The following is a 21,382-nucleotide window of genomic DNA, read 5'->3' on the forward strand; positions in this document are numbered from 1 at the left end:
TGAACGGAGGTATCTGCCAATCAGCTCCTAGCTGTCATTTTTCAAACACAGCCTGTGATTTGGCAGTTAGGAGCTGATTGGCTGGTACCTTACCACCGTTCACTTTATCTCCTAACAAAGCTTAGTAAATAGACCGCTTATTATCCTAAACTATATTTAATATGTACATATTTTTTAATTACATTTTTAGCATTTTTTCTTACATTTTTCTGTCAGTGAAACCAAAATCAATAATTTCCTTGTGATAACACAAAGCAGGTTGGGCAAGGAAAAGATGGGAGAAAATGGAGGGAACAGCCCCTATGTGCTGCTGTGTAAGACAAGTCACAAAATAATTGCGATCAAAGTCAGTGTTCAGAACATGGGTTGTCCATTAGATTCCATCTCTACAAATATCTACTATTATTAATTAGAGCTCCGAAATTCCCACCAAGTGCAGAACGAGGCAAAATGTCATCTTTTTGAAAGATGACGATTTGCCTTGTTCTGAGATCCGAACAATCTGAGCCAAAGTTATGATTCTGTATCAGTTGGACTTATGTGACCAGCAGAGGGGGGCAGGTACACATTACATAGCATAGCAAATATTCTATAAAGTGAGACAGAGCCGAGGGGTTAAACGTATGCATCCATCCAGACAGAAAATAATCAGGTGAATGTGGGTTTGGGTAGCAGGTCCCACCACACCCAGTCCCCTCAGAATAACAGGGAATGCTTTAGGCTAATACAGCTGCACCAGGCCAGCCCTGCAGTCCAACACTAACATTCCAGTGTGATTGCCGTGAGAGGCTCCCTGCACATTTTCCAGCCCGGTAGTCTGACTGTCTGTGCTGCCAGCACTAACAGGGAGAAATCCCTCCTCTGTTGATTAACACATATCAGCCGCAATTCTTAAAGTATCTGACTAAATTTGCCAGATCAACCGTGTAAACCTGGACACATGTAATGCACGTGCTGCTTGGTTGCTTTGCATTTAGTTCTACATTATACTGCATGACAATAGCTATTACTATGGGAACATGCAGCACTTATATACACTATACTCAATGCAAACAATATAGCATGTTTATTTCATGCTGTCACACCTATCCTTTATACCCCATACGGTGTGAGCTAGATGCTTCACCACAGGAAGCAATTCCAGTACTTAATCACTTTTCCTCACCTTCGCAATGTAAGTCGCTATAGAGTACTACGGGCCTGATTCAGAGATGTACGCTAACCTGATGGTTAGCGGACATCGCTAATGGTTTAGGGTCTGCGCATGTGCAGAACGGCCCTGCGATCTCGCTCGCAGACCCTGCCAAGTTGCAGAATGACTTGCACTGCTGAGGCGCTTGGGGGGCGGAGAAGGCTTGGCTGGTCAACATTCCCAGTTTTCCAGGAGGGAAGAGACCAGCAGCCAGGACCCTTACAGCAGTCAGGACCCGGCCATGCTGCTCTAAGCTTCAGCTACCGCAGCCTGGCCAAAGGAGCAACCATCCTGTTGCGATGTTGATCCCAGACTGCAATCTTGGTGGCAGATGCAGCAAAGAGGTGACTGCTTCCTACAGACGACACCTGCTGTATTTGAGATGGACGGAATTGCACAGCTGCTTATGTGCGGCTCTGCAATTCCATCTCTCTCTGAATCAGGCCCTGTGTGGAGATCGCAGGACGCGTCCTGAACATGAGCAGAATGGGTCCTGTGCAACCGCAGATTCCCAAACATTGGAGATGTTCCCTAACCATCGGGTTAGCATACTGTACATCTCTGAATCAGGCCCTAATTCGCAAATAGTGTACTGAGGGCCTGATTCAGGTTGGATCACAAGGCTGCGTTCGCACGCAGCCAGCCGATGTTTGCATTCTGCGCATGCGTATAAGACACAGTGTGCGTGCACACACCGGCCACTGCAATCGGGAAGCGATCGCAGTGAGCACGCAGGTTTCTCACACAGTGATTGACATGAAGTGACCGTTTGAGGGTGGTAATGGGGTGTGGTCAGAGAAATGCAGGTGTGCCTGGGCATTTAAAAGCAGTTACAGGGGTGTGCATAATTATGCCCCTGTGATAGCATATGCTGGCAGAAGTCTAGATGGCGACAAGAAGTTTAGCAGTTTGTGCGGTGGGGTCAGGTCAACCACAACTGTTCGGATGGTTCCGATGTTACGCGATGTTTTTCGCTGACTTGCGGATGCATGCCATGGGAAGTGGGCGGCTTTATACAGTGATGGGCGTATTGGTATAGAGCTGCGGTTACCGTGCGATTGCATTCATTAGCATATTTTTGCAGCGAGCAGGGTGCGTGCGAACGCAGCTTTGTGAACCAACCTGAAGCAGGCCCTGAGTATTTAGGATTAGATGCATATTTTAAGACACGGCTAAATCGCAATGTCCGTGGCAATCCAAATAAAGCAAGTTGAAGATAGGTTTATGTGGACACATCTGTATGTGAGAATTTTAATCAAAACCTATTATTAATAATAATAACATTGAAACAAGTAATACAAGTGGCTTTGGTAGCATACAGTGACATCGGTCTCCAGCAGGTGGCAGGATTGTAAGGCCAGCAGACAGGACTATTTAAATTACATTTTTACACAAACAAAACCAGTTATTCTGCTTTGTGACTTCCCCAGGTTGATCCCAGGATAATTCTCCTCTCTCCCTTGTACCTTACTACCACTGTCAGTCACCGCTATCCTCATACACTCATCACACAGTAATCATGTCCACATACTGTATGCCCGCTCTTGCACTAAACATCACAGCTGGCATATAAAATAGGAGAGACCCATCTTATACAAGTGTCCCTTATGTGGATAGGAGAGGCCAGCATGTACACTGAAAATCAGGACATCAAATACTGGATGTTATGGTGTAACAGGGGTAGCCATGAAATCTGGCATGTTAGCTACCATGCAAGCCATATAGACAATTGCACACATTGTCGCCTCATTACCATCTGTATAACCCTTATCTACAGCAATAACAGATGCCATAATGGAGACATTTTCCTTCTTCCTTATCACGATGCCAAAAGAAGTGACTTCTGGGTTCTGACCCGGCGTTTGTACTCTGTACCAGGCTGCACATACACACTGTCCAGGCTTACATGGAGGGATCTGCGGCAATAATTTGGCATAGAGGCTACGGCAGCTAACGCCATCTGGAGATGTTATTAGCTGCCAGGATCAAGATCCAAACAGTTTACATTTCAGAGCTTGAACTGCTGCAGACTGCATCCTCCATTTATGAATTATGGGGGCTGCGGGCTTGTGCATTACCCAGCTGAATGTAGATATATCCATGATATCTCCTCTGTTCAGCTTTTGGTAAATAGCCCGATACCTAAAAAATAGCTGTTTCTGCATGATTTCGACTTGATAAATAGGCCCCATGGCAAATGAGTTTTCTAGGCATGTGTCCCAAAATATTAGTTACTGTGGTTGTTTAGTGATGGGAAAAATTAAATGGGAAGACTGACTGGAGAAAACAGAATTTTGGACACTTTTCTAATTGTTGGGTAATTTTTGCAGATCAAAAACACATTTGTGCCAAAGTGCGCAGTGCCCCTACCTCTTTCTACTTGCGTATATGTATCTTGCTTTTCCCAGAGCGGTCTTCTATATACAAGAAATATTTTTTAAAATTTTTATTTTTCCATAATTCAAATGACCAAGATAAGACGGAATTAGTACTGATGACTGATGTTTGTTTCTGAAATGGTGCGGATCTCAACTGTCATATCCAGCACTTACCCACAACATCAGACTATCCCCGGATTACAACCAGACTATATTCAAATTGCTATTACTGCTATTACTAAGCTGAGAGTCATTACCGGTTGATAACCAAACAAAGTTTACCTATTATGTTAGCATTTTATTTACTATCCTATCCAAGCATATTGTTTCAAGACAGATAGGTCATTATCTTCGTAGCACGTGACAATACATTTATTTTCATTTGTGGGTTTCTGACCACATTCATTGTGCATGGCACTGAAGCATGCATGCTAAACGCCTATGCAGAAGTATCAGTGTTACGCAGGAGAAACTACTTATTTATCATTTAGGGGGAGACCAATCAGCTTCCTGCTATCATTTATCAAGTCAATTCTATAAAATGATAGCTGAATTCTATAAAATGACACTATTTGAAACATCTGCACCCGTCTTCTCTAGAAGGTTTGAAACATCCTTCCCATATTGTTTTTAAACTTTTTTTTCCCTTACATGGAAGTGGTGGTGGTTGCAGATGATACCAGAGAGATCTGATGAATGTATATTCTTCACCTCACAGCATTAGATCACATTTAATAGTGATCTACATTACGTGTGATCTACTGCTGCTAACATGTAGAACGTGGATGGTATATTCACTGTACATATCTGGAGGTAGTCTTGGCCACATTATAATGACGTTACTGGTAATCAAGGCAAATCTGAATGAGAAAACCATGGCGTTCAGATAAAAAGATGTGTTCTCTTTACAATGAGTGCGCCTAGGAACAAAATGTCACAGCTCACAGAGATATGTGTATATTGTGAATAGGGAAGTGGTTATCCTGGATATGCAACGTGCAAATTAGGCCAGACTCCTAAAGAGAGGGTAACAGCAGGCCTAACCCTTGTCGGAATGCTCTGTTCTTAGTACTAGCTGCCTACATTGTCATCATCCTATTGCAGCCATATGTCCTTGTATAAGCCATAAATGTGATCTATGACGGAACTCAGATCACCCATAAACCTATCCATGAAGGGAGCAGCAATGTTGGGCATCCTGCAAACATACATTATGTGGTGGCCCTTCAGAATCGGAGAACCAGATGAGAAGTTGTGGGTGTTGTACCCATCCAGCTCCTTACCAAGAGCATCTGTCAGGGTGACTGAGATGACTAGCAGATTGGTCATTCTTAGGTACCACCTATTTCTGAATTGTAAAGTCAGATGGCCCATTGCTGCACCAATTGCTTTTCTTCTAGTGAACTTCAACAGCCAACTAGAGTTGACAGATATTTTCCATTAAATGTTAAGTTCACTGGAGTAGTAGCAATGGTAGTGCTGGTTGCTTTACAATGCACCTGATATGAGGTGCAGTATCAACAATGCTGTGTGAGGGAATTGATCAGGTGGGTGCTGCATTGTACAGTGGTCAAATGAGATGCTTCTTAGTATGCTGGTCACCTGTACCTGTATAGTATGCATGCTAGAACAGTGATAGGGTGACATGGTACTACAAAAACATCCCCTCTCCTCTACATAGCTTTGTTCAATGTATCTTCAAACTTACAATGTGACCTCCTGATCTTGGCGATAGTACCACAACATTTTAAAGGAGAAAACTTAGCATTCTTATATGTTCAGTAAACCAATGAACAAATCTATTTTCATCATTTATACACACCAAAAGTGCATGGCCTCTAACAGATGTGTTTACTTACAGAACTACCTGTACTGAAAACTGGGCCTACTGTATCCTGAGAAAATTGGGAAATATGACAGCTCTAGTCACATGAAGTAATAGAACATATGTCGCCCTCCATTCACTCAAACAACTCTGCTGCCTGTCTCAGTTTCCTCTCCCTCCGCTCCTCTTTTGCTGCTTCTCTCTGCCAGTTACTCAACTGGCTCCCTATTCCCCCGAGAACCAAATTCACACTCACATATCCACTCTCATTTCCACACACTTTACTCTTCCAGTGCCTCTCCTCCTCACTGATCACCTCCTTCCACGCCAGACTCCAGGATTTCTCCTGTGCTGCTCCTATACTCTGGAATGCTCTCCCACCCTCTATTAGACAATCAGTCCCCATCTCAGCCTTCAAACGTGCTCTCAAAACTCATCTATTTACCCAAGCCTACCACCCCTTCTCTTAAATATTCAGCCTCTGCAACACCCAACTCTTGGCCTGATTCAGACCCGGTCGCAAGCGCTGAGCACTCGCAACCGGGTCGATGGTGGCCTAGAGCGCATGCACACGACGGAGCCGGCTCTGTCGTGCGCATGCGCGAGACCCAGTTAGCGACGGGCAATCCGTCGCTCCGGGTCTCGTACCAAAGGGGGCGTGCTGTCGATGTTGAGTGACAGCACGCCCCCTTTGGTGGGCGGGCCGGGGGGTGGCTGCCCAGATGGAGGCATTCCCATGAGAACGCCTACCGTCTGGGGGCGGCCCCATGACATCACAAGATCTGCTAGAGCCGAAAGCTCTCTGGGGCTTGCGGCCACGAGACCCTACCACAAGGGTCTCGTCGCAAGCCCGATGGTCGCGATGGTCTTGACCATCGCGACCATCATCATGGCCACTCGCTATAGCTGTGTGTGGTCACCCACAGCTATGTGAGCGGCCAGGAGGCAGTTCTAAAAAAAAAAAAAAAAAAAAAAGCCCGGCCCTGATTCAGAGCGAGCACTCTGTCAAAGCGTCCGGTTCTGAATCAGGGCCTCTGCTCCCCTCTCTCTCATTATATATCCACCATAGCCCTCTAGAATGTTCGCACTTATGAGCAGGGCCATTTCTCCCTCTGTGATCTCTATATAATTATCTAATCTTTGGATTATAATGATACGAACTTGTCTGTTACTGTCCTGTATGATCACCCATGTACACATGGCATTTTGTTCCTTCCACCATGTAGCACCATATAAGTAATAATAATAATAATATCATAAATTCCTATATTAAATTTTGCACAATACATTGAAAATGTAGCATTTATTTGTTGTTTTCCTTGAATGTCTTATTAAAAGCCACTATTCTCAATGGGTCTTGTTGTGGTTACTAATTCAATCCTAAAATAACTGAGCAATGACTCCATTTACCAAAAAGGCTTAGATATGTGGAAAGGGCACACAGGCCCTGGGTTTAGAGAGGCGGGATTACCACTGCTCCATCATTGTCTCAATTGCCCTATGTAGGCAAAAAAAAAAATTACAGACCAGATCTGTTGCTAAATGTGTAACAATAACCGTATGTCACATTTGGGGAATAGGTTGGGTTCTAGAACCAAGGCCAACATACTGTAACCATCCCCACTAACAGACCAATAAACCTGTCTGTCAGGGCAAGTGTGAGAAGTTCCATTCATTATCTTCACAGGACCTGGAAGCACACGCTTGGGGATTAGATGTAGTTTAACATCCCCCGGACGTGTGTTTCAGGCTTGCACACAAAGCTCAGCATTCACACAACAGTCCTGCGAGGCATCTGGCATATTAGATTTCAATTTTTATTTCCACTGCACCAAGAAACAGGAAAGATCCTTTCTAAAGAGAGAAAGTAACAAGACTGAACCGCATATACCATATTCCCTCTGTCTAAACAACCAGGGCTCCTCTAAATGAAGCACAGTTTTCTACACAGTACCATAGGCTACAGGTATGAGCCTCTCTCTGCAAGGGCTCACAATCAAATCTGGCTGGGTCACATACTGTAACTATCGGCAACATGACAGAAATTGCAAAAATACTTTGTATAAAAAAAAAACACAAAAAGCTTTCAGAAAAGATTTAAGCAAAATTTGTTCACAACCGGAATGACACATGGGGGAGCTATTATATTTCATTCAGTGTCCCAGGATGAATGAAAACTTTGTTTCAAAAACTTACAAATAGCAAAAAGTAGCACAATAGAAACAACTGTAACAAACACTGTCAGCATGTAATATAAGTGTGATGCAAAAGGCCAAAATGTTGCAAACTGAAATATAGGTTTAGGGACTGATGTAGGGGTTAACGTAATTGCGCCTGCATTGCGTACATGGAACTAAATGTGTATTATTAGCTTGTATGCAGAGGTGTACGCATTTCTGCAGTACGTAACGCCCCCCATGATTCATAGGTTTCACAAAGTGTTGATGTCCCACACAAGATCAATGTTTTCAGTGTGTGAATGCGTCCAAGTCTAACTGCGCGTGCGTCCTGCTGGTTACTGCGCTAAGGAGCAGATTTAAATTGCACGCAGAGAGCCGTAATTTTAGTGGACGTTTCACGTTGGTAACAGGGTAGTGGCTAGCCAGAGACGGATGTGTCGCCATCAGCAACTGCATCTAAAGACGCAGTTGCACTGACACAGGCGGCCATGTTCAGATGGAGAATCTGTGCCTCCATAGGGCTGGTGCAATCTTCAATGCTGTAACTGATGGTGCGTCTTAATATGCACAGCGATGGATTAGCCCCGCAGTCAGTGGGCATCTCAGTAGGAAGACCATCGGCCGTGGCATTAGCATAAAGGCACAGTAGTGGCTGCACCAAAAGAAGCAGTCGTGGCTGAGGCAAAAGAAACAGTCACGGCAGCAGCTACTTCCACTTTAGTTTCACAGCCATCCTCATTATCAGTGGGCACTTGCACCAGCCCTGTCTTTGGTGCCAATAATAAGTCTAAAAACCGCTTGTGCGAGCGGCCTGGAGTCCGTCGCTATTATCGCGACGAGACCCTGTGGTAGGGTCTCGGCTCCTGCAAGCCCGAGTGGACTTCCTGCTCTAATAGAGCAGGAAGTCCACTACTGACATCACTAGTGATGTCAGTAGGACCACCCACAAACGGCAGGCGTTCCTAAGGGAACGCCTGGGTTTGTGCAGCCACTGCTCCTCCCCCGCCTACAGAAAGGGGCGAGCTGTCACTCACCATCGACAGCCGCCCCATCTTGTAGCGAGACCCGTAACGACTGAGCTGCAGTCGCTGGACAGGTCTCGCGTATGCGCAATATGGAGGCGGCGCATGCACAGTGGGGTAACATCGAGCCACTTGCGAGCGGCTCTGAATTAGCCTCTATGTGCGGATGCCCGGTTACCACTCATTTAAGCCCTTCAACCGCAAGCGCCAAGACTGAACGGTCTACGACTAGGTATTGCCCAAGTTTTGTACGCTCGTTTCCGGAGCATGAACAGTGTTAAAATATGGAAGATACATCAGCAAAACCAACTTGCATTCAAGTCTGCTTAAGGCCCTTATTCTCCAGCCAGCCCATAGTACCAAGGATTTTATCAGGCGTCACATTTGCAAATAAAAATACATCTATTTTTTGCACCATATTCTATTTTCTTAGTCTTTTACAAAAGGTTTTATAAAAATGTCTCTGGGAGTCACTAAATACAAAGACTGCTCTTAGAACCAGTTATCCCGAGAGTAGGCAGAAAACAGAAGACCTATAAGGGCTGTTCTTGTTCCATGATCAACATACAGTAGCAGATATTGTGCTGATGTCAAAGTCAGAACTACTGTAAGTAGGACAATCATAGAGTGGGTGGAATAGTGAGATTTGTGAATTCAGATCCAGAACGAGGGAATATGGGCAACTTCTGGAACCGGCATCTGCACAGTCAGCGCGTCTAGTACCTGGGGATAGAAACGGGGCTGGAAAGCAACTTTATCAAGAGGTTTAAAAAAAGAAACCACACTGCTGACAGAGATCCCAAGAACGGCACTTGAAGTGTGAATGTGGTCAGTGAGCGTGGGAATGCGGAATGTCAAGTCGATATGGAGTTGCCAAGTCTCTAAGAATTTCAGCACTTTCACACAGCCATGTACACAGAGTTAAGGAGGCAGAAATAGACAGTACAAGGTGAGAGGGGCCTGGGAAAGAGAAAGGATCTTTATAACCGTGCTTGCTCGGCAGACGTTAACACCTGCTAATGAAAACACATGAAAGCCTCAGCTGGGCCAGTAAAAGGGATTACAGATCAGTAAAATCAGACGGGCCGAGCAGGGAGCACACACACACACTGTAAACTTCTACTCTGAAATGTGAGATTCTAAACTGTGCCTGAAAATGATGCAAAAAGACAGGCACACCTGAAGACATGCACAAGAGGGAAGGCTGCCAGAACCAGTCACTTCTTTATATTTTTACGTCCTATCCAGCAGAGATTTGGGGGGAGGGGAATGTTGTGTTTTATTCGGATTTATTTGTGCAGTTGTCATTAAGAAGACCTGTAGCTCCCAGCAAAAAAGGCAAGGTCACCCCAGATCTATAAAACGTAAGTGCTAACATGGCTATTCCTTAATCAGGATGGCAATCTCAAAGCCGTCTCTTGCCTGTAATGTGGCAGCCATCCACAGCTAAGATTTAGTCATCTATGTCGGTTCTGTATTGCTGATTTCACATGCTGCTGTTGCCTTGCCTGTGTGACCCTGAGAAACCTAATACTAATGTCCTGTAAGGGTGCTCCTTACCAGTGATACTCAGGGGCACTCAGTACCGTCTTTTTTTTTTTGTCTAATAACTAGTTACAGAAAGTAGACTATATAAGTTAAACCATTACAGAAATTAATAAAATAAGTGCCTGCACACTTATCCAGAGTACGAAAGGTACTATATATATTGTATCAACTTTATAGTAAGGTCGCTGTACTGTACTGCTGCCGAGAATGGAATCAGAAGGAAGGGGTGCTGTATGGGGAAGGGGTTGGGTGAATCAACAACATTACCCGCCTGGTATGATGGGAATAGTACAAAACAGGTTGTTACCCGTTGTGAAAGACTAAAGCATGGTCACTTAGTGGGTACAGGTCTTTACATGGCAAACTGCACACACTGGAGCAAAAAAAAATGTCAGTCAATCCGATCAGTGGGCCTAATTCAGAGGAGCTCGCAATAAGCGAGTTCTCGCTCTGAGGGCCTGATTCAGACCTGGCCGCAAGCGTTGAGCGCTCGCAACCGGGTCGATGGTGGCCCACAGCGCATGTGCACGACGGAGCCGGCTCCGTCGTGCACATGCACGAGACCCGGCTAGCGACGGGCAACCCGTTGCTCCGGGTCTCGCACCAACGGGGGCAAGCTGTCGATGTTCAGTGGGGTGGCTGCCCAAACGGAGGTATTCCCATGAGAACGCCTGCCATTTGGGGGCGGACCCACTGACATCACGAGTGATGTCAGTGGAGAGATCCCGGCTCTGTTAGAGCCGAAATCTATCTGGGGCTTGTGGCCACGAGACCCTACCACAAGGGTCTCGTCGCAAGCCCGATGGTCGTGATGGTCTCGAGCGGCTCTGAATCAGGCCCACAATCAGGGCGGACGCTTTTTATTTTGACCCGGCCTCCTGGCTGCTCGCTAAGCTGTGGGTGACCACCCACAGCTATTGCGAGCGGCCAGGTGATGGTCGCGATGGTCGCGACCATTGGGCTTGCGACGAGACCCTTGTGGTAGGGTCTCGTTCCCGCAAGCCCCAGTGAGCTTCCTGCTCTAATAGAGCAGGAAGCTCACTACTGACATCACGAGTGATGTCAGTAGGGCCGCCCACAAACGGCAGGCATTCCTTCAGGAATGTTTCCGTTTGTCCAGCCACTCCCACTCCCCGCCTACAAAACGGGGCGAGCTATCGATCAACATCGACAGCCACCCCAGAGCGAGTGAATTTCTCACTCGCTCTGGGGCTCACGCATGCGCAGCCCCACCATCAACCCGCTTGCGAGCGCATAGCGCTTGCGAGCGGGTCTGAATCAGGCCCACTGTACAATAAGCAGAAGAATCTTGATGCTGTGTAATCAGCGTACTGACACAAAGGTGCCACTCTTGCTGTACAGGTGGCACTATGATGATATTTGGAGCTTTTACGTATAAGGCAATGTAGTGGTATGATGGAGCTAAGTATGGTGGTATATACTGGCCCTTTAACTGTATAACAGTGGCATTGGGACAGTGTGTCGCAGGGATTTACTTTTGTACCATACCATGCAAGCTAAATATTTACTTTGATATATTTGTCTAAACCCGCAAATCCTTTTTTGCAATACCATGCATATCAAGTATATATTTTGCACTGTACAGTGTATATTGGTTTAGATGCATGTTGTAATATAGTCTGTATACTAAGGTAGATCTTCTACAATGTCTTAAAGAGGGTTGCCATCCTGCCATAAAACACTGGTGTCATCTAAAACATCAAATAATGATTTGTGGACAGGATATTGTGCTTAAAGCAGATATGATTTGTTTTCATCACTTTTTCTATCCTCTTTCCAAAGAATAGACATTTATTTTCATAACTTTAGAAGGAGCTGATAGATCAGTTTTGGAAAATACATACCAGCAGGAAAGGAAGGAACTATAAAGTAAAAACATAAAAAGTTAAAAAATTGATTATTAGATTACTATTATCATTAGCAGTTATTTATTTAACAATAAAATATATCACCAATGCAGTCCACTCGGCACTAATGCAATAGATTTCCTCCAAGTTACCCCACTCATGGGTATCAATCAGTAATTTCACTCAAAAATAAAGAGAAAATCATTTTCATAACGTATGCGTGTGCAAATGGCTCCCCTACCGGATGTAGTGGTCTACAATGAAAGTAGACAAACGAGCGTGTATATCAATAATTTCTGTCCAACTAAGGTCCCCTCTCTTATTCCTCTATTCCAAACATCCATCTGATATATATAAGAATATTAGCGAGAGAGCCTCCATAGTGTATTATTGCATTTATTAACAATTGGACATACTAATAACAAAAAGAAAACAGAGAAAAGGGTGGCCTCTCACCAGATGTCTATGTCTACCAGTTGTAATAAGTAGACAAAACAAGCAAATAAAGGAAGATCCTCCCAGCGTCCCGGGTGTGCTCCCAATATCCTTGGTGAGGTTCCACTCGTCCCTTCAGATGAGTCTCTCCCAGCCAACGCGTTTCGATACGTTTGATGTGTATCTTTATCAAGGCATGACTGGAGATGGTCAGGAGCAGGTTTAAATATCCCCTGCTACATACATACAAAATAGTCCTAATACCAGACATGGATCTGCTATCCACTAAACATAAAAAGAACAAATAAAGAAAAAAACCTAGCGCCAATAGAATAGAGAAATCTGACAATAATTCAGCAGTCAAATAAGGTTATGTCAACCTTATTAATTGGAGTAGAGCAAAGAGAAAGACTGCGCTCTAGAGTCTATGCCGGGACATCAGTTCAAAACATACAATAGAATAAAAACAGCATTTTATTGTAATAAGGCTATACGCCAATTCAAAAATTGTATACACAATAAATTACATGCAAGAGAGTTGATCAGATTCTCAGTATTAAGACAATAAATATATACACGAATGACACAAAGAGGTATAGTTAACCAATCTATATTGGAGTGTACCAATATAGAAACACTGAAAATGATGATACTAGTGACCCTGGAGATCCTTAGTAGTGAGAAAGGTCTCGTATATAAATGACCAGATAAGGTATGTCCAACCTTCTAAGGAAAGTCTCGTATAGAATTCAATATAGGGAGTATATCAAAGTAATAATAAAGATTCTTTCTCCTGAAGGTACTTTCTCAATATCTCAATGCTGTATATATCGCAGCTGATTGAAACACATTTATAATAAAAATATCAACATTCAGCCTCCTCCAACATATATATATACACACGGCTGTGTCTCTGTAAGCACAGCAATAGCCATGGGGATGTAGAACTAGAGCCGTAGGTAGCAGGATAAGTTAATATAGGCCAGGTATATACCATCGACGTGAGGTGATACCAGCTACCAGCCCACTCCAAAGTATGCCAAATACCTCATAGCAAATTCTCAGCAGCCGGGACACTATAAGGTGAAAGACGTGAATGATGTTTTTCACCTGTAGATGTTGCGCCAGATGACATCCGTCTCAGTGCGGCGCTAAACATAACCCAATTACCCTTCAAAATCCAGTCCATCTTTGGCCATATCTGTTTTTATCTTTACCCCGATTTCCCGCTCCACAGGTGATGTGGCCTTTCTTATTATTGCTAGGTGGTGCGGCTCCTGACGATCGCGCACTTCTGGTGCGGCCGAAAATGGTTGATGCAGCGCCCATTGATGACAATTTCCTTAGACTGCAGTGGTCATGCATGTCAACATCCGGCTTCCAGGTAATTAACAGTGTGTCCGTCCATTCAGAAATAAACACCGGTCTGGTCTACACTTGCGGTGGCCATTTTGTTGTGGATTTTTTGCAGATTTTCCACACTAAATATAAACAATAAATGGGGTATCTAAAATATAAGATCACATATTAAAACCATATACAGTCAGGTGCATAAATATTGGGACATTGACAGAATTTTCATATTTTGGCCTCTATTCACCACCACAATGGGTTTGAAATGAAACAAACAAGATGTGCTTTAACTGCAGACTTTCAGATTTCATTTGAGGGTAATTACATCCAAATCAGGTGAACGGTGTAGGAATTACAACGGTTTCTATATGTGCCTACCACTTTTTAAGGGGCCAAAAGTAATGGTACAAACTAAACAATCCTAAATCTAACTTTCACTTTTTAATACTTTGTTTCAAATCCTTTGCAGGCAATTACAGCCTGAAGTCTGGAATGCATAGACATCAACAGACGCTGGGTTTCATCCCTGGTGATGCTGCCAGGCCTCTACTGCAAATGTCTTCAGTTCCTGCTTGTTCTTGGGGCATTTTCCCTTCAGTTTTGTCTTCATCAAGTGAATGCATGCTCAATCGGATTCAGGTCAGGGGATTGACTTGGCCATTGCATAAAATTCCACTTTTTAGCCTTAGAAAACTCTTTGGTTGCTTTTGCAGTATGCTTCGGGTCATTGTCCATCTGCACTGTGAAGCGCCGTCCAATGAGTTCTGAAGCATTTAACTGAATATGAGCATATAATATTGCCCAAAACACTTCAGAATTCATTCTGCTGCTTTTGTCAGAAGTCACATCATCAATAAATACAAGGGAACCAGTTCCATTGGCAGCCATACATGCCCACGCCATGACACTACCACCACCATGCTTCACTGATGAGGTGGTATGTTTTGGATCATGAGCAGTTCCTATCCTTCTCCATACTCTTCTCTTCCCATCACTCTGGTACAAGTTGATCTTTGTCTCATCTGTCCATTGGATGTTGTTCCAGAACTATAATGGCTTTTTTAGATGTTGTTTGGCAAACTCTAATCTGGTCTTCCTGTTTTTGTGGCTCACCAATGGTTTACATCTTGTGGTGAACCCTCTATATTCACTCTTGTGAAGTCTTCTCTTGATTGTTGACTTTGACACATATACACCTACCTCCTGGAGAGTGTTCTTGATTTGGCCAACTGATGTGAAGGGGTTTTTCTTCACCAGGGAAATAATTCTTCTGTCATCCACCACAGTTGTGTTCTGTGGTCTTCCAGGTCTTTTGGTGTTGCTGAGCTCTCCGGTGCGTTCTTTCTTTTTAAGAATGTTCCAAACAGTTGATTTGGCCACACCTAATGCTTTTGCTATCTCTCTGATTAGTTTGTTTTGATTTTTCAGCCTAATGATGGCTTGCCTCCTTGATAGTGACAGCTCTTTGGATCTCATATTGAGAGTCAACAGCAACTGATTCCAAATGCAAATGTCACACCTAGAATCAACTCCAGACCTTTTACTTGCTTAATTGATAATAAAATAACGAGGGAATAGCCCACACTTGTCCATGAATTAGCTTTTGAGTTGATAGTCCCATTACTTTTGGCCCCTTAAAAAGTGGGAGGCACATATAGAAACCGTTGTAATTCCTACACCGTTCACCTGATTTGGATGTAATTAACCTCAAATTAAATCTGAAAGTCTGCAGTTAAAGCACATCTTGTATGTTTCATTTCAAAGCCATTGTGGTGGTGAATAGAGGCCAAAATATGAAAATTCTGTCAATGTCCCAATATTTATGCACCTGACTGTATATGGAACATACTAAAAGCTTTCATAAAAACCATTTAACTTCGAAGTCTTTATTAAGACCCGATGGAATAAGAGTTTTAAAATTATAAATGAATTGCATTTCTTGACGGGCTAATTTACTTGTAATATCCATAATCCCAGCTCCCGGAGTAATCTTTTTTAACCCATAAAAATTCTTTATAAATCTAATATCACATTGATGTATTTCTTTAAAATGAGCCAATAGGAGTAATCTTTTTTAACCCATAAAAATTCTTTATAAATCTAATATCACATTGATGTATTTCTTTAAAATGAGCCAAAAGTGCATGTGTCTCTAGCTCTTTTTTAATATTTCGAAGATGTTCGCTGATCCTAATTTTTAAAGGTCTACTAGTTCTGCCAATGTAAAATTTTTCACACGTGCACTCAATACCATAAATCACATCCTTTGAATGACATGTGATAAAATCCTTAATATGATGAACTTTTTTATTAATATCAACTACTGTTTTTTTATTGCCAAAATTATTCGGGATGTTTCTACATCCCATACATATCCCACATCTAAAGAAACCTGCTGACAATGCTACATTGGTTTTAGGAGTTGGTGGGCAGAAACTTTTGACTAGCTTGGACTTCAGAATCAGAGCTTTTCTAAAGATACAGACAGGATTTTTAGGTATCTCTTCTCCTATCATAGGATTTTTTTTTGGAGGTGCCAATGTCGTTTCAACATCTTTCTGACTTGATGATGTTGGGCTGTATAATCCGTAATAAAAGCCCATCTTGAGGCATTCGAGTCCCTCTTGTTTTTTGTCTGTATGCTATAAATTAAACCTTCCCTATCCCTATCTGTCACTTGTTTTAAAGATGTTTTAACTTTTTCTTTGTCATACCCACATTTCAAAAATCTTGTAATCATATCTTCTGCCTGAGAAATGAAAACTCCTTTATCCAAACAATTCCTTTTAAGGCATTTAAATTGTCCCATTGGGATGGTATTAAGCCAATTGATATGATGGCAACTATCATGATTTATATATGCTTAAGAATCCGTGGGTTTAATAAAATTCTTAGTTCTTATTTGATTATTTTTAATATAAATCATTAAATCTGAAAAATCAACACTAGAATAGCTAATATTAAAAGTCAACAATATATTTTGATCATTGTCTTAGGAAAGTGCAAAATTGATTTAAAAACTCACGATCCCCCTTCCATATAAATAAAATGTCATCAATGTATCTATGCCAGGTCACTAGATTTGCCCCAAATGTGTTGTTATTCCAAACACGTTCATTTTCCCATTGATCCATAAAAATGTTAGCATAACTGGGGGCGAATCTAGTGCCCATAGCAGTGCCCCTTTTTTGGATAAAAAATTCATCTTTGAAAATAAAATAGTTGTTAAAAAGTATAAAACCTATCCCTTCTGCTAAAAATTCTTGTAACTCCTGTTTAAGGGAGGATATTGTTAAGGCATTTTGAATTGCTTCCATCCCTTGTTGGTGATCAATACTTGTGTATAATGCAGTGACGTCTGCAGTCACTAAAAAGTGATCAACATTCCATATTGTACTTTCCAAGATTTTCAAAACATCTCTAGTGTCTCTTAAATGTGAGGGACTGGTTAAAACTAGAGGCTGCAGATAAGACTCTATCATCTCTGAGAGAGGTGCTGTAAGAGAGGGGATATTTAAACCTGCTCCTGACCGTCTCCAGTCATGCCTTGATAAAGATGCACATCAAACGTATCGAAACGCGTTGGCTGGGAGAGACTCATCTGAAGGGACGAGTGGAACCTCACCAAGGATATTGGAAGCACACCCGGGATGCTGGGAGGATCTTCCTTTATTTGCTTGTTTTGTCTACTTATTACAACTGGTAGACATAGACATCTGGTGAGAGGCCACCCTTTTCTCTGTTTTCCTTTTGTTAAAAGTATGTCCAATTGTTAATAAATGCAATAATACACTATGGAGGCTCTCTCTCTAATATTCTTATATATATCGGATGGATGTTTGGAATAGAGGAATAAGAGAGGGGACCTTAGTTGGACAGAAATTATTGATATACACGCTCATTTGTCTACTTTCATTGTAGACCACTACATCCGGTAGGGGAGCCATTTGCACACGCATATGTTATGAAAATGATTTTCTCTTTATTTTTGAGTGAAATTACTGATTGATACCCATGAGTGGGGTAACTTGGAGGAAATCTATTGCATTAGTGCCGAGCGGACTGCATTGGTGATATCTTTTATTGTTCTTATTACGTGGGGTATAAGGGTGATACCAAAACACCAAAGGGTCTGTCAGGAAGCTTGAGATATAGTGCACCTATCCTCTACACATCTCTTTTTTGTAAAGTTATTTATTTAAGGTGACTCAAATTTCAGCAACGCCATACATAGCAAAAGATACAAACAGGGTAAAAAAAAAAAATAACATACTAGCATATTTAAATAATTACACGTGTATAACATAGTTACAGTCAGCCGTAACGAAACTTTTTGGTGCCCTGTGCCAAAAAGAGCATTGGTGCCCCCCAGGGACAAAACTAGGTTTTTTGTTACCCAGGGCATTTGGTGCGCCCCGCCTGGTAATTCCCCCATAGTAATGCCCCCTGCAGCAGTGCCCCCATACTAATGCCCCCTTGAGGAGTGCACCTATAGTAATGCATGCTGAGGTAATGCCCCGTATTATTGCCCCTGTACTAGTGGCCATATGGTAATGTCCCCATAGTAATGCCCCTGTAGTGCATCTCTCCCATAGTGCCTGTGGGGAGAGCCGGAAGCTGGAGTTCAGGAGAGAGCTCCAGCCTCCGGCTACCGCGGCGCTGCAGGGAAGGAGCCGGGCGCCCGCTGCTAATAACATCTCAGCGGGCATTCGGCTTGGAGGCTCCCTGCGGTGCCGGGCTGGATTACACTGGTGCACCTCCAGTCCCCCCCTAGTTGCGGCCCCGCACCCTCCCATTATTTAAATAGGGACATAATGCACCCAAAAAAGGGAATGGCCAGGGAAGAGATAGGGGAGGGCAGGAAATTGCTGGGGATGAAATAAGAGGAAGTTACAAGTGAGAATGATAATAAACAGAAAATTGACAGGCCCAAACAGCGCTGCCGGGAATCGAGCCAGTTCCAGTTGAGGGGAAGACAGAAGAAGGTTTCAGTAATCGAGGTGAAAGATGATGATGGAATAACCAAGTGTTTTAGTAGCATTGATAAAGAGGAAGGTGTGAACTCTGGCGATGTTCTAGAGAAGAAACGGGAGGAGTTGGTAAGTGAATGGTCAGGATGCATGATGCATCACATTCAGTATGCGATACATCCTGACGCTCTTCGCATGCATGCCGGCGTTGGTAACACCGGTATGCATGAACGACTGCGCAAGGACCACTCTCTCGGTAAGAGTGGCCCTTTGCGAATAAGGGACTTCTGGGTCTAAGACCCAGAAGCCCCTCTGGCGCCCTTCTGCTCATATGCAGAAGGACACATGTGCCGCGGGGGGTGCTGGAAGGGATCCCATTGGATCCCTCTCACAGCACTCTCCTGACAGAAGCCCATAGGTTTCTATAGGGTAAAGCCACTATTCTCTAGCCCCGGGGTGCAACGCATTCCGAGGCTTTGTGCATATGAGAAATGCGGTCAAACACGCATTTTCGGGGTTTGAACGCATTTCTCCCCTTGTTGCATCCTGCCCAAAGAATGGGGGGAGTGAATAAAAGAAAGGAACCACTGGTGACACTCAAGCAGTGGACTTGATGACCTGAGGAGATAGAGGTGTAATAGAGAGATGGGGAGGGGTGGTGACACGAGAAGGATAGAAGACAATGAGCTCAAGCTTTGACATATTAAGCTTGAGAACGTGAGCAGATAGCGGATAGACAGTTTGAAAATGCGTGAGACAAGGGACGGGGAGGTGTCAGAGGAGTACATGTACATTTGGATATCAATGGCATGAAGAAACAGTAAATATATAGAATGCTATATAATTAGCTTCATTATTATACTGTTGAATAAAATTAGTTGTCCTCATACACCTAGCATCTACACGTCATATGGCGCAAGACTCAGATACTCTCAGAGAGGTGTAGCGTACCATAATTTGCTTCAAATTTTCGCATTGCAGGCGCAGTGAAACACCACCCACAGGGCCTAATTCAGACCGATGGTGCCCTAATGCGCATGCGCACGACGGAGGGAGCTCCGTCGCGCGCATGCGCGAGACCTGTCGCTATGGATCTCGCACCAAAGGGGGTGTGCTGTCGATGGTGACTGACAGCACGCCCCCTTTGGTGGGCGTGCCGGGGGCGTTGCTGCCCAGACGGAGGCGTTCCCATGGGAACGCCTTCCGTCTGGAGCCGGCTCCACTGTCATCACTAGTGATGTCAGTGGGAGTGCTTTTGGCTCTGATAGAGCCAAAACCACTCCTGGGCTTGCGGCAGGAAGACCTTACCGCAGGGTCTCGTCGCAAGCCTGATGGTCGCGATGGTCCTGACCATCACGACCATCTTTTTGGCTGCTCGCATAAGCTGTGGGTGGTCAGGAGGGCTCTCTACCATTTTTAGGTAGGAGGGCCCTGATTCAGAGCGAGCGCTCTGGTCAGAGCGTCCGGCTCTGAATCAGGCCCACACTGTACTGGAGACAATGGGCTGCGACTTTAACCACACAGGAATTAGTTCTAAACGTGTACAAAGTCGCAGATGAAGCACAGTGGAACTTGGTGTGAGAAAAAGACGCGGCCGCCGCATTGTACCACTTCGTATACAGATTCAGACTCAGTCGCACACAGATGTACACGTCGCACATCGCATTGATCAGTGCAATCGAGCAGAATACTTTTGTTCCTTTTTATTTGTTTTACTTATTCGAATAAGAGGCACATTTTGAGCAAGAAAGACGTTCGGTGTGGCCGGGTCTCTTGGAATCTGGCGCACTTGGAGGGGCAGTTTGGAGCGACTGCTACCACAATGTATAAAGACACATCTGTATCTATCTGGTCATTTAAACTCATTTTGAGGGCTGACCTAAGTTTCAGGAAAGTAAATCAGTGACATTGCTGCGGCATATACAGGAGGCAGCCATTTTGTTAGCTGGAGCCACAGTCATGGGAATCAGTTCCAAAGAGGCATCTCAGTGATGTTAATGGCTCCTTATGAATGAAACATCTTCATTATCAGAACACACACTTTCCCTGTGTGCAGATGATTGGCACATTTTAAACTGCAAACTTACTCAAAAGCCTTGCTGAAAACAGTATGGTTATACATTTACCGTGCAGCTTCCTGTTGAAGCTAAAATAACAATCACCTGTATTAAATTAAAATTTCTAGTTCTGAATTGTAGCCTCCTGTGGAAGCAGACATGACAAGATGTTTATGATTTTACTTCTGTTGATCAATATAGTTTAACATTTTGCAAGATCAAAGAGCAAACTAGACATGATGTATCCGTGTGTGACAAGACCCACCTGGACTGACATAGATGTGTGTTGCACTTCCGGACCTGTGCGGCAGGACGGGGCACATGTAGGCACATGCTTTCATTCACAATTAACATAGTTTTATTCACTATTTTTGTACAGGACACAAGAGTCTTCCGTTCACCTGGAAAAATTGACTAAAGAATGAGTGCAAGTATACATAAAGAATTAATTGCAGATAACTAACACAGAGGCATCACAAAGCTTTACAAATAATAAAGTTCCCTGATTGGCTGATACTTGCGGTTTCCGTATTAGGTCACAGAGTCTCCAATGA

At 43.6% G+C, this 21,382-nt stretch overlaps 1 protein-coding gene and 1 long non-coding RNA gene across 3 annotated transcripts in view; one reads left to right on the plus strand and one right to left on the minus strand.

The window, feature by feature from the left end:
* Positions 1-21,382, minus strand: part of ADAMTS17 (ADAM metallopeptidase with thrombospondin type 1 motif 17) — a 300,141-nt gene that overhangs the window by 31,432 nt on the left and 247,327 nt on the right. For both annotated transcript variants that reach the window (XM_088452708.1, XM_088452707.1), the window contains one exon: positions 21,094-21,229. In XM_088452708.1, the coding sequence (XP_088308834.1) occupies positions 21,094-21,229 (136 nt within the window). The remainder of the gene's footprint in view (positions 1-21,093; positions 21,230-21,382) is intronic.
* The window catches only part of LOC148481918 (uncharacterized), a 71,568-nt gene continuing 63,925 nt past the window's right edge, over positions 13,740-21,382 (plus strand). The window contains exon 1 of the long non-coding RNA XR_015871810.1: positions 13,740-13,832. This is a non-coding gene — a long non-coding RNA (uncharacterized LOC148481918). The remainder of the gene's footprint in view (positions 13,833-21,382) is intronic.

The sequence above is a fragment of the Taudactylus pleione genome, unplaced genomic scaffold (assembly GCF_031769625.1).
Source record: "Taudactylus pleione unplaced genomic scaffold, aTauple2 ptg000556l, whole genome shotgun sequence".
Taxonomy (NCBI): domain Eukaryota; kingdom Metazoa; phylum Chordata; class Amphibia; order Anura; family Myobatrachidae; genus Taudactylus; species Taudactylus pleione.